The following is a 15,792-nucleotide window of genomic DNA, read 5'->3' as shown; positions in this document are numbered from 1 at the left end:
CTCAGTGTCCTGCAGTCTCCAACAAGGTGACTAAATTTCGATTTAAAGCTTTCGTGACTGCAGGGATTAATCTTCTTGGTTCTTTCGGTAAAGTCACGTAGAAGGGAAGTAATAAAATAATGAATAAAAATAATAAAAATAAAACATAATAAAATAATTCTCACGACGTTTCGGCCACAACGCAAGCAGCCGTCCTAATTCAGACGCTGTCTCCCCGACAGACCTGGTCTTCACCTGAGGACGGCTGCTTGCGTTGTGGCCGAAACGTCGTGAGAATTATTTTATTATGTTTTCTTTTTTTTCTTTTATTACTTCCCTTCTACGTGATGACTTTACCGAAAGAACCAAGAAGAAGGTGACTAAAGTGACCTTCACGCTGCGGCCTGCCGCAACACAGGTCACGCTCGTGGCGTTCATCTCGCCGTGGCCGCTCGCGTTCTGACTTCTGGCGGGCGGCAGTCGGAGTCACCGCCACGTTCGATGATTTTTCTCATTCTCCCCTGAGCCATCTTTGGCCCAAAATACAAAACAACGACTTGGCAGGGGCCGAGGGAGGGCTCCGTTCAGCAATGAAAGAGATCGTGGCTGCCGCTAACGACGATGACGACAAATGACACCGTCTCCCGATGTATATTTCGACCATCGTTGATCGTTAACATTTTGTATGACAACAAAGCAGGTTGGTAAGTGTCTGCTAATTGAATCCTAAGGTGCTTTTCCCCTTCGGATCAAAACAGCAGACTGCCGCTAATCGGCTTCGAAAGGTACGCATGCAAATTGTGTGTAATGCTATTAGCAATCCGCATGCACTGGAGCTTTATTTTGCCGGGAAGGTAGCGGACCCCACTTCGCTGTAGCCAGTTGCCAAACATGCCGATTGGTGCCGGCTGGTGGGATCCCACGGTTACTCACTTTGGCCCTTCTTTTGAAATTCCGTCTCTCGCGTCTTCTCGGAATAACGGGAGGGAGGCGAATGAGCCACGACAGTAGGTCAGGGGAAAACGAGGACTGACAATTAGGAAGGAAGATACTGAACATTTGGGGAGGGGGACAGAGGACAAAGGCAGAATATCCTGAAATAAAATAAAAAAGCATATTTCAGATTGCAAGAAGTTAAAACAATAAGTGCGAAATAAAAGTGAAGAGGATTTAATGTTTTTATTACACATAAAAGAAAAATAAGACGAGAAAGGACGGTTCATGAGCAACAAACCTAAGATTTAACAAAAAAAACAAGTAAATACCAAGACAAGAAGTAAAGACGGCAAGAGTCGTAACAATTAAGGAACCAGATCCAAGCTAAACAAATACACATCAGGTGCTGAAACGTGCTGATGCAGTAGCGGACGACAACGCAGACAAGAGAGTGGCTTTTCTTGCATATTTACTCATCGAAACGCAAACGCGAAAGAGAACACAACCGGCCGCGAAGAACGGGGACCACCTCCCGAAAGCGCCGCCGACCAGATGTGCGACATGGACTGCCTGGAGAACCTGATCGCCAACACGGCGTACCTGGAGGCGCGCAAGACCGGCGACGGAGGCGCCAAGGAGACTGCTCGCCGGAGCATCGCGCTGCCCACCCGGGCGCAGGGCCAGAGTTTGCGCAAAACCATGCCGGACTCGAGCGTCGACTACGGCTCCGTGTGCGAGGCTCAGCCGATCGGCAGGCACTTCTTCCGCAAGTTTCTCGACTCGCAGCCGCAGTACTCGAGCATCGCGGCTTTCGCGGACGCCGCCACCAAATTCGAATTGGCCGAGGATGACGGCGGCGGCGGTGGCGGCCGAGGGGCGATGCTGAACGAGGCGCTCGCGTTCCTGCGTCGGGGCGGCTCCGGCGAGCGGCCGGCGTTCGTGAGCGACGCGCTCGCGGCCACCGCGGGCTCGCAGGACGCGACGGAGCGAGAGGCGGCGATCGCGCTCGCCAAGCGAGAGATGAGGACGTTCCTGTCGGGCGAGCCGTTTCGCGAGTTTCTCGAGAGCGACTCCTACGAGAAGTTCCTCCAGTGGAAGGTGCTGGAGGGGAAGCCCGTGACCGACAAGACCTTCTACGAGTTCCGCATGCTCGGCAGAGGCGGCTTCGGAGAGGTGAGCGGACGAGGCGGAGGTGACCGAGTCTGGTACCGTCCGCCAACGTCGAGTGCCCCAGATGTTATCCGTCCAAGGCCCCCGAGCGAGCTCCCTTTTTAGGGGTCTGTGGTGGACCCTAAACCCACAAACCTTCCCCCCCCCCTCCCCAAAGCAACCCACCTTCCAAGGAGACCTCAGCGGCCCCCCCCCCCCTCTTGCCGGTAACAGCGCCGGATGATCCCAGTAGCAACAGTAGCTACATAAGAAGTAGCTACATGTGTAGTAGCTACATATGTAGCTACTACATATGTAGCAGCTACGGGCCCCGCGCTTTCAAGAGCCTCGCGCTAAATGCGTTCAAGCTATCAATTCCGGTTCAGTGATTCTGCGCTTGCTCTATTACTATAGTACTATACCGCCGTCGACTTTTATGAACGACCGGGTGTTTAAGGTTAGCGATTTGTCGTATTATCTGGCTGTATAACAAATGAAAAAAAAACAATACGTTTACTGTGCAAGTTAAAAATGGATGTGTTTTAATATTTAAGTGTTTTTTTTTATTTAGGGCCCCTTTATAACACACTGGCCGGTAACGAAACCTCCGCTCCGCATCTCAGATATCTAATTAGATTGGGCACATTCGGAGTCAATTGGTAATGGGTTTATCGGTATAATACCTTGTCAGTCATTAGTTAGAAACTCTGATGTTAATGAGCTATTATGAATTTAGCACCAATTGGCAGCTGACAATCTGTCGTTGCGACTGTGAAATCAACTCGCGAGCACCAACTGCTTCATACGCAGCCTTTCGTGGCCAATGCGATTCATAATTTCGTTTCTCGTGGGTAAGGTCGTTGTGTAGGTACCTCGCCAAGTGTCCAACTATAACCTAGCACCACCTGACAGAGCCAAGCAAATCGGAACGTTGCAAGTCAAATTGTCAGAAGATTTAGCTTCCTTTTCAACATTCCTCCTGCTCCGGTTTTGCTAAAACTGTGAACTAATCAATTGTAATATGTGCCCACGTGACAAACTGATTTGCTTGGCTCTGTCACGTGGTGCAGGTTTATATAGTTTTTTTATGCCATTGTGCACACAGTTTATCTGGAAAAACACACACATAATGAATCAAGCACTCACGGCTTTTGAATAGCCGTTTCAAGTTGCACTTCAGAACGATTTCTAAGAAGGGAAATTAACCTGGTACAGTAGTTAAAACGCGTGATTTACCGCCGTTCTTGAAAATCCTTAATCTGCGGGTGAAGCAAAGTGGATACAAAAATAATGATACATTTAAAAGAATCGAAAATATTCGTGGCATGTTGTAGCCGTTGGTTTCCCCAAGGCACCTACTGTAATTCCTACCAAAAAAAACTCGTTCAAGATTCTCGAGAGAAAGACACGTGACTTGCAGAGTTTGATTGAGGCAGCCTCTCGAGAAAAAACAATGAAACTTAACGATATTTATTTTCACCATGGGAACCTCCTTTGCCAGTAGCAAAATATGATAATTGTTTTTTTTACCCTTTTATCTGGCAACAAAACTGACACCTTTTTTACAAGGAGCCATGTTTGCATTTTTTTTGCATTTCGACCGCAGGTATTGTGGTCAATGCAAACATGACTCCTTGTAAATAAATGTCTCAGTTTTGTTGCCAGATAAAAGGGTAAAAAAAAACAATTATCATATTTATTTAACAAGGTAAGGCCCACTAAGCTATACAGCTCTTTTTCAGAAGCGACCTGGCTGCCACAAATCTTCAGTTCAGTTTATTTTGAAGTTCCCTGTGAGCTAGGAAGCCCTCAAGTTGGTTATTCACCAACACAAACGCACCGTTCCCGTGACAGACATGACACATCAGAGAAATATGAATGAACAATACAAATGAATAAATAAAACACGTGATAATAAATCATAGAATTATAAATATAAAATGTATCTTTGAAAAGTTTTGGTCAATTCAGAAATAAAAACGAGTGGAAAATTAGGCGTAAAGCGTTGCAGTGGAAAAACACACCATTTCCAAAGAAACACTACATTTAAATCTCCAAAAATATATAAAATTTATAAATGCGCCATCAATCAATAACGACATTGCACCGAGCAAAACACAGCATCGTTGCAGCAAAAAAAGAGAGAGTAGTGCGGACAAGGCAAAAGAGGTCACTTACAGGCAAGCGATATCCACACATCGTCTAGGTACTTATACAGTGGCAGCTAGGCAGGAGTTCACTGTAAAGGAGTGATTTAAAGTGACTTGAGTGATGACAGTGAATGCGGAGATAATCTTGTGGCAATATTATTACAAAGACGGGGGCTGGGCAGCCACTGTAAAAACCCATTATCTCGGAACATTCAACAGAAAGAATAATGGACTCCTTAGGTTTGATCTGCTTTCCCGCGGTGTCAACATATCACACATATCCAACGCACATTCCGCCGAATTGCCACGTAGGATGTTGCGAATGAACACGGCCCGGCGAATCGTCGTGCGGTCATGGAGGGGATGTGAGATGAGCTTGTTTATACAGGTCGCAATCGTGGCTCTTATCGGGGCCATCCAGAACAAATCTTAGAGCAGAATGACGTCGTGGGGGTTCCGCTGGTTTAACGTGGAACTGGAAGCAGAATGGTAAACAATGTCGCAGTATTTAAATTTCGATTTAAAGCTTTCGTGGCTGCAGGGATTCATCTTCTTGGTTCTTTCGGTAAAGTCACGTAGAAGGGAAATAATAAAATAATAAAAATAAAACATATTTTATTAAATATTATTTTATTATGTTTTATTTTTTTTATTTCCCTTCTACGTGACTTTACCGAAAGAACCAAGAAAATGTCGCAGTAATCAAGGCAGTACAGAAGCCCTGGCCAACTCAAAACGGAGCTTAGCTAGGAAGCAGTTTTTTGTGTCGATAAAAAAGCCAGTTTTTTTTTTGTTCGCAGTGTGGTCAATGTGATCCTTCAAAGTAAGTTTGGAGTCTATGATGAACCCCCCCCTTGGTAATGATTTTATCTGTGCCTGATCAATTCGTTTGTTATCGAGCGTACAAAGCTGAGGAAGACTACTTGCCTGTTGTACTTTCCCTGGAGAGACACACATCTCCTTCGTATTACAAAGGATACCTCGACGAAGTGGCTTATCGCGTGGAAATGTACAGCAGACAAACACTCTAAACGCACGTTTCTAACCGTGAAGGGGAAAAAACGGAAGACCCGGAGGAAAACAATCCACACGACCACGGGGAGAGAGACACGCAACCTCCAAATATACAGCAGGCGTTAGGGTCAGGATCGAACCTACGACCTCCTGTATACCAGGCGAGGTAGTTAACATCTCACCACCGGTGGCAAAGGGAGACACGTCCAGAGAGCCGTGCTGTGTGACTGCCTTGTTCTCTTAAGAACTTGCAAAAGAAGCGCTGAGCCAGTTGAAGCTGTGGATTTACAGAATTACTCGACTTTCCTAAAGCATAATCAGGGCTCTCTCTCGACCACGGCTTCGCCCTGTAAGCCCCACTCCTCTCCAAATTCGCAGCCCTCGATCTGTTTCTGATTTGTGACCTCAGAGTGCCAGTGTCTCTTCAAATCACCGTTCTTTATTTAACCACTCAAGGGCTCAGCGAGGCTTTGTGATCATCCCTGCGATAGTGGGAACAAGCGTTGCTGATGTTTTGATGAATTTTCTTACAGGACTATGCTCGAGAATTGAAGCTTTCGTGATTGCAGAAATTATACTCATTGGTTTTTTCGGTAAAGTCACTTATGTAGTTTGCCGTTCTCTGTGTGCTATGTACGTGGTGTCCCCCTGTGTGTTCCCTCGCTATGTGTTTTACCCCATTTCCACCTGATGATGAGCACTTGTGTTGCGTTCGAAACGTCGTGATTTATTTTATTTTTATTATATTTATTAAAATTAAATTTTATTTCTACATACGTGACTTTACCGAAAAAAACAATGATCAAGACTATACTCGTGTAGGAAAACTATTAGAATCAAGCGCGAGATTCGTGGCTGCAGGTTTATGGGTGAACCTTGCATCCACAGGGTCGGTCCCAAACGGCAACACAACTTCAGACGAAAATGTTTTTGATCATATGAGATATTTGTTTACGAGAGTTCAGTGTGACTCCCTATTACATTCATACATATGTAGTGGGTTCTACGGAGGCACACATTTGAACTTGGGGGCAACACGTTTATCACCACACCCCAACAGGGTAACTAGATAAACGTAACAACGGGTTAACTAGACCACAATGGGGTAACTACATAACCGGGTCAGTCAGTGACCGTAGCCCGAGGACCGAGGATCGAAGAGACGTCGCACTGACGGGTTCCATTCCAACAGACATCCACGATTGCTCTCGGGACCTCCCCTTTATGTTCCCGAGAGGCGTGGCCTCGCTCCACCTTCGGCCACGCCCCCTTCTGGATCTCACCAGAAGGTTCTCAACTGAGCATCACGTGCCCCTCAAGCCCCCCCATTGGCCCCCCTGGCTACCCTGTCCCGGTCACGTGCCCTCTCGGGTTCACCCAGACTGCCATGTCCTCACTTGCCCTCTCTCTGACCTCCACCAGAACCATGCCCCCTAGGGCTCGTAGGGAGCGGTGGTGTAGCGGTTAGCGCGCTGCGCTATGAACTTGGCGACCCGGGTTCGATTCCCACTCACGGCCAACACCAGTGACGATTATCTTAACCGGTTCTGGGCCTCCCCTAGGTCGACTCAGCCTGAAATGAGTACCTGGTGCGGTGTGTAAACATCAACACTGGGGAGACAAAGGCGGTCGGTCGTGGTGCTGGCCACCCACCCCCTCGTGTACTGTTCCGTCCTTCATAGGTGCTCGCTAACAGCACTTGCCCCTACAGTCTGTTAAAGCTATACGGGGGATCTTTGTGAAAACGGTCATTTGTTGCCCTGGTTAGTGTCCGAGTGTTGGGCAATAACCTTTTGACCAATTTGCCCGGTTTTCAATCGGGCAAGTCCCTAATCACAACACAATCTTACACTCAGCTTTGGTCCATGCTGGGTCACCCTTTACCAGAGTTATCGTGGCTCCACGTTACAGAACTGATGGCAACATTTTGGTGAACCTCGCCTATTCTTCTGTGACAAGGTAAGCCCCAAATAGCCACACGACATTATACTCAAGTTGGGTTCGCATTGGATCACCTTTCCGAGACTTATTCTGACCCCATGCTGCAAAACTGAGCTATTTAGTGAACGCCTTGAGCCTTAATAACAATGTAAAAGGAAATAACATCCGCGTCATGTGACCTTCTTGCACTCCCCTTTTGCTCCAGGTGTGCGCCATGCAGGCCAAGGTGTCGGGCAAGATGTACGCCTGCAAGAAGCTGGAGAAAAAGCGCCTGAAGAAGAAGAACGGCGAGCAGATGGCGCTGCTCGAGAAGGAGCTGCTCGAGATGGTGAACAGCGCCTTCGTGGTGCAGCTCGCTTACGCGTACGAGACCAAGACGCACCTGTGCCTCACCATGAGCCTCATGAACGGCGGCGACCTCAAGTACCACATCTACGAGATTGGCGAGCCGGGCCTGGAGATGGCGCGCGTCCTTTTCTACGCCGCCCAGATCACGTGCGGCATGCAGCACCTGCACGCCCTGCGCATCATCTACCGCGACATGAAGCCCGAGAACGTGCTGCTGGACGAAGCGGGCCACTGCCGCCTCTCCGACCTGGGCCTCGCCGTGCTGCTCAAGGACGACGGGAAGAACATCACGCAGAGGGTGAGCGCCGGAGAGGACGAGGAGGTGGAGGACGACGATGACCTAGGCGGAGGGCGTATGGTGTTGCGGTGTCGGCAGAAGGATCGGAGAGGGAGAATTGTAGACTCTAGATTTGAAGCTTTTGTGACTGCAAGGATTCATACTCTCAGTTTTTTCGGTAAAGTCACGTAGGTAAAAACAAATTTCATTTAAATTAATAAAAATGAAATAATAAAAAATCACGACGTTTCGGAGGCAACACAAGTCTCCGTCATCAGGTGGGACCGTCACATCCAGATTTGCTGTATCAGCAGATTTGGCTGTGACTTTACCGAGTAAGAATTGTAGACGTTGCAGTGGGTTTAACTCTCCAGCACACAGCCGGTGCGCTGAACTGGTAGCTAATTGGCACGTTTTGGTTACGTGACGCAAACTTTTACGAATTGCCTGTGTCGGGTGGTCACGGGCTTAACGACACACATTTATATTTAACGCGATCTAACCACCCCGCCCCCCAAAATCCTTTATTAACGAGGGAAGTTGTTGGCAAATGTTATTTTTATTGCACCTGAACTTAGCTGGAGGAACCGGGTTCGATTTGGCTCAGCGGTGGAACGGTTGAGGTTGCCAGAACGAAGATGGCATTGTGGACCAAAGCTCCCCTTGGTCGCCACACTCGCAGTGCGCTAACTTTGACACTGATAGATTATTATTACGACACTTTGATAGATTTTAATGACCCTGGACAGATTGTGATCACTCGGCCGCTGGTCGTAGTGCTGACCCTGCTGGCTTCAATCGACAATGTCGCGTCGACAGCTCGCTGTGACGATGGCGGCAGTGCTAAGTTCATGAACAGGGGAACTGGCGCACACGAAAGCATTTTATTGACTCGAACCTCGCGTAGGATGGTGATGGTTTAGTTTTATTTGTATGTGTTCGGGTGATTACTTCCTCTCTCTTGTACTTTGCACTCCTGTAGTGTTTTATGCCAATTCAAATCCCCCCTTCCCCCCCCGCTGATCAGGCTATTTCAATTTGATTGGCTGTTTCGCTCGGTCAATCAGGGCTTATCCAGAGCTTTCCAACTCAGCTAATGGCAGGTTCCCCACATCGTATTTGAACCGCTGAGCTGTTGAGAGCTAAGCCACGAACGTCGGTGGTAATTTATATATTTAAAAAAAAAGTTTTGCCTCTCGACGTCGCCACAGTTAGTGGTGGTGATGCTGATAATGGCGTTTCATTCGATTATCCCTTAGACTATTGTTATCATCGTGTGCAGTGCCGGATTAAGCTAGTACGGTGCCTGTAGCATATGTTATAAAGGGGCCCTAAATAAATAAAAAACACGTTAATATCAAAATAGTAAAGTAATTGTATTTTTTCATTTACTATACAGCCAGATAATACGATGAATCGCTAAACACACAGTCGTTCATAAAAGTTGAAGGCAGTATAGTACTATAGTAATAGAGCAAGTGCAGAATCACTCAACCGGAATTGATAGCTTGAAAGCATTTAGCACGGGGCCCTTGAAAGTGCGGGGCCCGTAGCTACTACTACATATGTACATATATGAAGTAGCTACTACATATGTAGCTACTGTTGCTACTAGGATAATCCGGCACTGATTGTGTGGGTAATGCTAGCTGTACCGGTTGTTGTCGGTGAACACAAATAATCACTATATTAGAGGTTTATTGTTTTTTGGGTTAAATTGCGTAAATATAAATGTGTGTCGTCACACCCGTCACCACCCGACGCAGCCAATTAGTAAGGTTTGTCACGTTTACCCTCCAACACACCGATGTGCTGAACTAGTCACGAATTGGCATGTTTTTGTTTACATGACAAACCTTACTAAATTGGCTGTGCCGGGTTTAACGACACATTTATATTGATGCGATTTAACCCAAAAAAACCCCTCTATTATGGCTAATATTGGTCGCGAAAGCCAAGGTTTTAAACTGAAAATTATTATGACGATGCTTCGATATAGGTAGTTTAATAAAACATAATTTATAATTATTTAAAAAAGAAATTGCCCCTTGGCGTCGCCACAGTAGTGCTGGTGACGCCGATATTGACGTTTCATTAGATTATGACTTAGACTATTATTATTATCGCATGGATAACGCTGGCTGTGCCAGTCGTCGGTTAACACTCATAATCACGATGACGCTTCAATATAGGTCATTACAACGACGCCGGAAATGCTGCTGCATTCGTGATGTGGTGACACTGATAGCTGAGAGCCAAGATGACGCCACGGTAGCGAGATGTTAACTCCCTCGCCAGGTATACAGGAGGTCGTGTTATTTAGATCCCGATTCTGACGCCTGCTGTATATTTGGAGTTTGCGGTGTCTCTCTCTCTCCCCGTGGTCGCGTGGATTTTCCTCCGGCTCCTCGGGTTGGGTTTCCCCCTTCACGTTTAGAATGAACGTCACGCCGTTTAGAGAATTTGGCCGCCGCTATGAATGTCCACACGACGATAAGCCGCTTAGTTGACCTGTCACCACCTGTGGCCAGGTCGCTTCCGACAAAGGAGCTGCATAGCTCAGTGGGCCTTACCTGCTGCCATTTTTTCATAATAAGAAGACGAATTTTATCTTCTTGGTTCTTTCGCTAAAGTCACGTAGAAGAGAAATAATAAAATAATAGATAATAAAACATTAAATAATTCTCACGACGTTTCGGCCACAATGCAAGCAGCCGAAACGAAGTGAGAATTCTTTTATTATGTTTAATTTTTATTATTTTATTATTTCGATTCTACGTGACTTTACCGAAAGAACCAAGAAGATGAATCGCTGCAGTCACGAAAGCTTTAAATCGAAATTTAAGAATAATTTTAGTTTGGGTAATTAAGGCTTCTGATGACCGCGTGCCCCACGTTAGGCTGGCACCAACGGCTACATGGCCCCTGAGGTGATCAACGAGGAGGGATACACCTACAGCTGCGACTGGTTCTCGCTGGGCTGCACCATCTACGAGATGATCGCCGGGCGGACGCCCTTCAAGGACTACAAGGAGAAGGTGGCCAAGGACGAGGTGCGCCGGAGAACGCTGGAGGACAACGTGGCCTACTTCCACCGAAACTTCTGCCCCAACTCCAAGAACATCTGTGACCAGCTCTTGGCCAAAAAGCCGGCCAACAGACTGGGCTGCCGGTGAGGAGCCAGTTTGATGGATTCATTACTTGGTCAGACGTTGATAGAGCAGTATTCCTTCCTCGTAAGGCTCATGGCAGGCTTACATAGAGTGAACTGCAGTTGAAGAACGATCAAGTAAATCTGTATCCGAAAACAATTAAATTGTGAAGTGCAATTACAGAGTCATTGTGATCTCATTTTGCAATAATTGCCGTATTGTACGTTTCACGTCGTATCTTTAAAAAGGATTTCATCGCAATCTTACTCGTAATCTCGATCTAGCCGTTCTACCTATTTTCTTCTCCACCACCAACCCACCACCAACTAAAATCCATGCCTAATGCCTCCATCCCTCCCATTAACCTGGCGACCTGAGTTTGAATGCCCAGCCACAGCTAACATCACATCAGAACCAGTCTTTGGTCACCTAGATAGGAATGGTCCAGCACTGCTCGGTTCTGTTTTCCCCCAGTCATGATAACTTAACACTTAGTCACTCCACAATTTGCATCCTTGTCATATTCAGTTTAACCAATCTACCTACCTTCTCCACCGCCAACTGACCACCACCAACCCAAACCCTCCCCCCATGCCCCACCCCCCACCCCCCATCCTTCCCCCTGGCCCGTCCTTCAAACAGAGGCGACGACGACAACCCTCGCAAGCACCCGTACTTCCAGAGCATCAACTTCTTCCGGCTGGAGGCCGGGCTGGTGAATCCGCCATTCGTGCCCGACCCCGGCAAGGTGTACGCCAAGGACATCAGCGACATCATGGAGTTCTCGGAGGCCAAGGGCATCGAGCTCAACGAGAAGGACCAGATGTTCTACTCGAAGTTCTCCACAGGATGCATCCCGGCAACCTGGCAGGAGGAGATGATCGAGACGGGCCTCTTCGAGGAGCTCAACGACCCCGACCGCGTCGTGTACGTCGAGAAGGGCCCCACGAGCAATGGCAACCGATCGAGCACCTGCGTCCTGCTGTAGGCCTCGCGCCCTGCCAAGCTCTGCCGCCGCTGTGTGTGCGCGTGGCCTGCAAAGCGTGGCCGATGACTGACGGGGGGGGGGGGGGGGGGGTGAATGTGTGCTGAGAATTTTCAGCTCATTCCGCAAATATCTGAAATTTAGGCCCTCGGTACAAAGTTTCGGACTGTCCTTCTTTGCGCGTGGCTGAACGCCCGAAAGCAAATTAGATGTTTAGGTCGAGTTTAATTGAGCCGATTGATGGAGTTTGTGGAGGCGTTGCGCAGCTCCTCCGCTCTTCGGTCGAGCGATGGTATGGAGCATTGGGTTGGGTAGGACACGGTCTGATACTATATTGCATTGCCCTTTGAATAAACAACACAATACAGCCATAATACAGGTTTCTTTGAGTTAGATCGCGTAAATATAAATGTGTCGTTAAACCCGCCACCACTCGACACAGCCAATTAGTAAGGTTTGTCACGTAAACAGAACGTGCCAATTTGTTACTAGTACAGCACACCGGTGTGTTGGAGAGCAAATCCACAACATTTACAATCTTGAGTGCGACGTTTTGCCAGTAATTACAACCGGCATCATAATGCGGACCGCCGGATTTGTGGATAAATCCTCCTCCTGTTTCATTCCTTAAAAAGAGGGTAGATGTGATTACGTCACTTGTGAGCACTTCTTACGCGAAGTGGGTGGGGAATTAACGAATGCACATAAATTACAATGGATATCCATTGCCTTGCTGGGTTATTTGCATGGTAATAAATGTACATTGCGCATGCACATGACAGCATTGCCCTTTGGTTATCCAGGATATTCTCAGGAGGGTCCCACATTGAGGGTTGTTTTGGGCCGTTTCTGTTGATGAGCATTTAGCTTCATCGTGTGGGGGGAAACCCGGAGTGCCTGGAGAAACCCCACGATGCACACAGACGGGGTAACGCTTAAAGCGCAGCACAGATAGATTTAAGAAGTCATTGCTGACGTGCTGTCACCTGTCCGCTGTGGAGCTCATCATGAGGCTTGTGGATCAGAATATCCGACTTGGGGCATCAGTCTTTGAAGTAATTTCCGCTTCTTGGAAAATAAATATTGAATATAAAATGCAGTGAAGAGAGACATTTAAGCAATATGTGGCAGATCGATGATATTTATAAATATCTATATATGAATAAGTACATAACAGCTAAAATATGTTATATATGTGTACAAACTCAAATGAATCTATAACCATATGTAAAATCCATGCACCAAAGGTGCTTGGTAGTGAGTGGCTCCATATGGTATTTAGACTGAAAACTTTCGTGACTGCAAAAATTCATATTCTTGGTTCTTTTGGTAAAGTCACGTAGATAGAAAACAAAAATCTAAATTAAAAGCAAAAAACCCACGACGTTTCGATCGCAACACAAGCGGTCTTCTTTAGGAGGAAATAAAGCACGAATAAAAGTTGGCACAGAGCATCGGTGTGGTGTCGGTGATTTGTGTGTGGAGCGACTAGCGTGCGGAGCGACACGTTGCGAGAGGAGTGAACGCGGAGCCGCAGCGAGTGCGCGCGTGTTAGGATATAATCGCCCGCAGGTGCGCGCGCGTTCGCGTTAGCCGTGGTGTGTGCGCGTGTGAAGAGGGAATCGCCCGCAGGTGTGGGTGCGGTCGTGCAGCTGTGCACCGCGTTGGCGTGAGAGGTGGTGTAAGAGGGAGTGTGCGGAGTAACCCCGTGCGGCGGTGAGCCAGCGCTGCAGCCTCCTCCCTCAGAGAGGGCGCTAACGCGGGGGGGGGGGGGCGATCACCCGGTCGGGGGGGGCCGGCGGGAGCCGATCGACGCGGTGGAGGAGGGAGCAGAGGGGGCGGACGTTGCACTCCACCTGCCCAGCGAGGACGGTGGGGTGCACGTCGGCCCCCACAACGACTGTGAATCCAACTATATGTCTTAGTGCCATGCCGACACACCCCATACCAATGTCCCGCTCATATAAATGCCTTTCTCTCTATCAAACTTTCATTCATTTTAGTTTTTCTCGGTTTTTTTGCCATTTCCCCCGCCGAATATACTGTTGCCGGCGTCGCGTCACGAGATGGAGAACTCATTCGCATCTCCCGCACGGCAGCGCCAACTCTTCCTGCAAGAGAATGGCCCCGCAAGACGTAGAACTCGCATAACTACCCTCTAAACCCAACCCACGCTGAGCGGCGCGGTGACGAGCATGGCCTGGAGAGGCATTCGTCCAGCACTAGATTGGACACAAATCTTAAATTATTTTAGTCTTAAATCTTGACCTAAAGCTTTCGTGACTGCAGGAATACATATTCTATGGGTCTTTCTGTAAAGCCACGTAGATGGAAAAATAATAAAAAAATATCACGACGTTTCAATCGCAACACAGCCATCGTGTCGCGATCGAAACGTCGTGAGATATTTTTATTATTTTCCTATCTGCGTGGCTTTACTGAAAGACCCATTGCATAATTATTTAAGCTTTGTCGTTTTTCCCCAATTATATCCTGATGTTCTGCTATCAGCCTCACGGGACGCAAAGTCCTGCCGGGCATAGCGACCCATCGCGTTCGAGAACGGTCCGCGGAAGTAGATGTCGCAGAACTAGCTCTGAAATCCCAAATGCACGTGACCTCTGGTCACCCACTCTGCAACCGAGAGTATTGTGTGTCACGTGACATGCTGTATTCGATTCACCAACTTTAATTTAGCGAAGCGCCCCAGAAGGTTGAAAACCGGTGAAGTGCAATGCTGCTGGACAAACAGAAGCACAGACATCCAGTCGCCGTATTGAATTTAAACAAAAATATGTGAAGCGATGAAAGGAAGTTTGCTTATTTATATCATTTATTGGCAACTGATATTCGTGGCCAGGAATAGAACGCGTCATTTGGTCTGGGTGACCAAGTGGTCCAGGTATTTAGCGGCACATCGCAGGGTGGACATTGGACACCACTGCACTAATCGGGGAGGACCTTCATGAGCCAAACTTCTGCAAGACACGTGGCTGCTGGTGGTGCTGATGCAGAAGATGGATATTTTATTCTTGATTTGAAGCTTTCGTGACTGCAGGAATCCCTACTCTTTGGTTTTTTCGGTAAAGTCTCGTGGGTAGAAAATAAAATAAATCACGTGACTTTACCGAAAGAACCAAAGAGTATGGATATTTTATTTTCCCAGTTGATTACCTTACGCCCCATAGGCTCACCCAAAACAGTGGCATGGGTGTGTATAACGATGCACCCACACTCCCAAGTCCATATTATAGCTCCACGTCATTATTATCTGGATGCAAATTAATAAGTGCATCCCCTCGTTACATTTATATTATAGTTTTTGACATTACGACCAGGATACAAATGAGATGTTTTTCAACCGTTTCGTTATCGACATATTCTCAATGCAATGTATTAAGTTGTTTTACATGTTTTATGTCCAAAATATTATTGTTTTCGTATTTATCAGCACAGTATTATTAATGCATTCACACAGCAATGGTAAATTACAGTCCTTTCTCAATCAAGGTTCATGTCGAGGACTCCACATGTGCCTTGTCAGTTATGTCGTTTGGCCATACTTCACCACGCTGGTCAATGGGACAGGTTCAGATGCTGTATATCACTTGGGTTTCGGCAGATGCAACTCTCTCGTGAAATCATGGGAGGAGCAAACCACGTGGACCATCTCCTGAGGTGTCCTGCAGCACCCACAATGCCACTCTTCAAGATTGGGCAATGCCAACCACCAGAAGCCGATGGCCTGTGCAGAATATTGGGGCAACAACATAGATGTTGGACAGGAGACACGAAGTTTAACACGTAGACTTTCGTGACCAATATCATCCCTAATAGAGTTTTTTTTGGATTAGATCACGT

General features: G+C 47.3%; 1 protein-coding gene across 1 annotated transcript; it reads left to right on the top strand.

The window, feature by feature from the left end:
- Nucleotides 1–1,467: 1,467 nt before the first annotated feature.
- LOC144950193 (rhodopsin kinase GRK7-like) lies at nt 1,468–12,012 on the top strand. The gene is made up of 4 exons (XM_078880270.1): nt 1,468–2,088; nt 7,375–7,815; nt 10,695–10,966; nt 11,589–12,012. The coding sequence occupies exons 1-4, from the start codon at nt 1,468–1,470 to the stop codon at nt 11,932–11,934; spliced, it is 1,680 nt and encodes a 559-aa protein (XP_078736396.1). The 3' UTR covers nt 11,935–12,012.
- The last annotated feature ends 3,780 nt before the right edge of the window (nt 12,013–15,792 follow it).

Source organism: Lampetra fluviatilis, chromosome 56, assembly GCF_964198595.1.
Source record: "Lampetra fluviatilis chromosome 56, kcLamFluv1.1, whole genome shotgun sequence".
Lineage (NCBI taxonomy): Eukaryota > Metazoa > Chordata > Hyperoartia > Petromyzontiformes > Petromyzontidae > Lampetra > Lampetra fluviatilis.
This window is presented reverse-complemented; position numbering and strand designations above follow the sequence as displayed.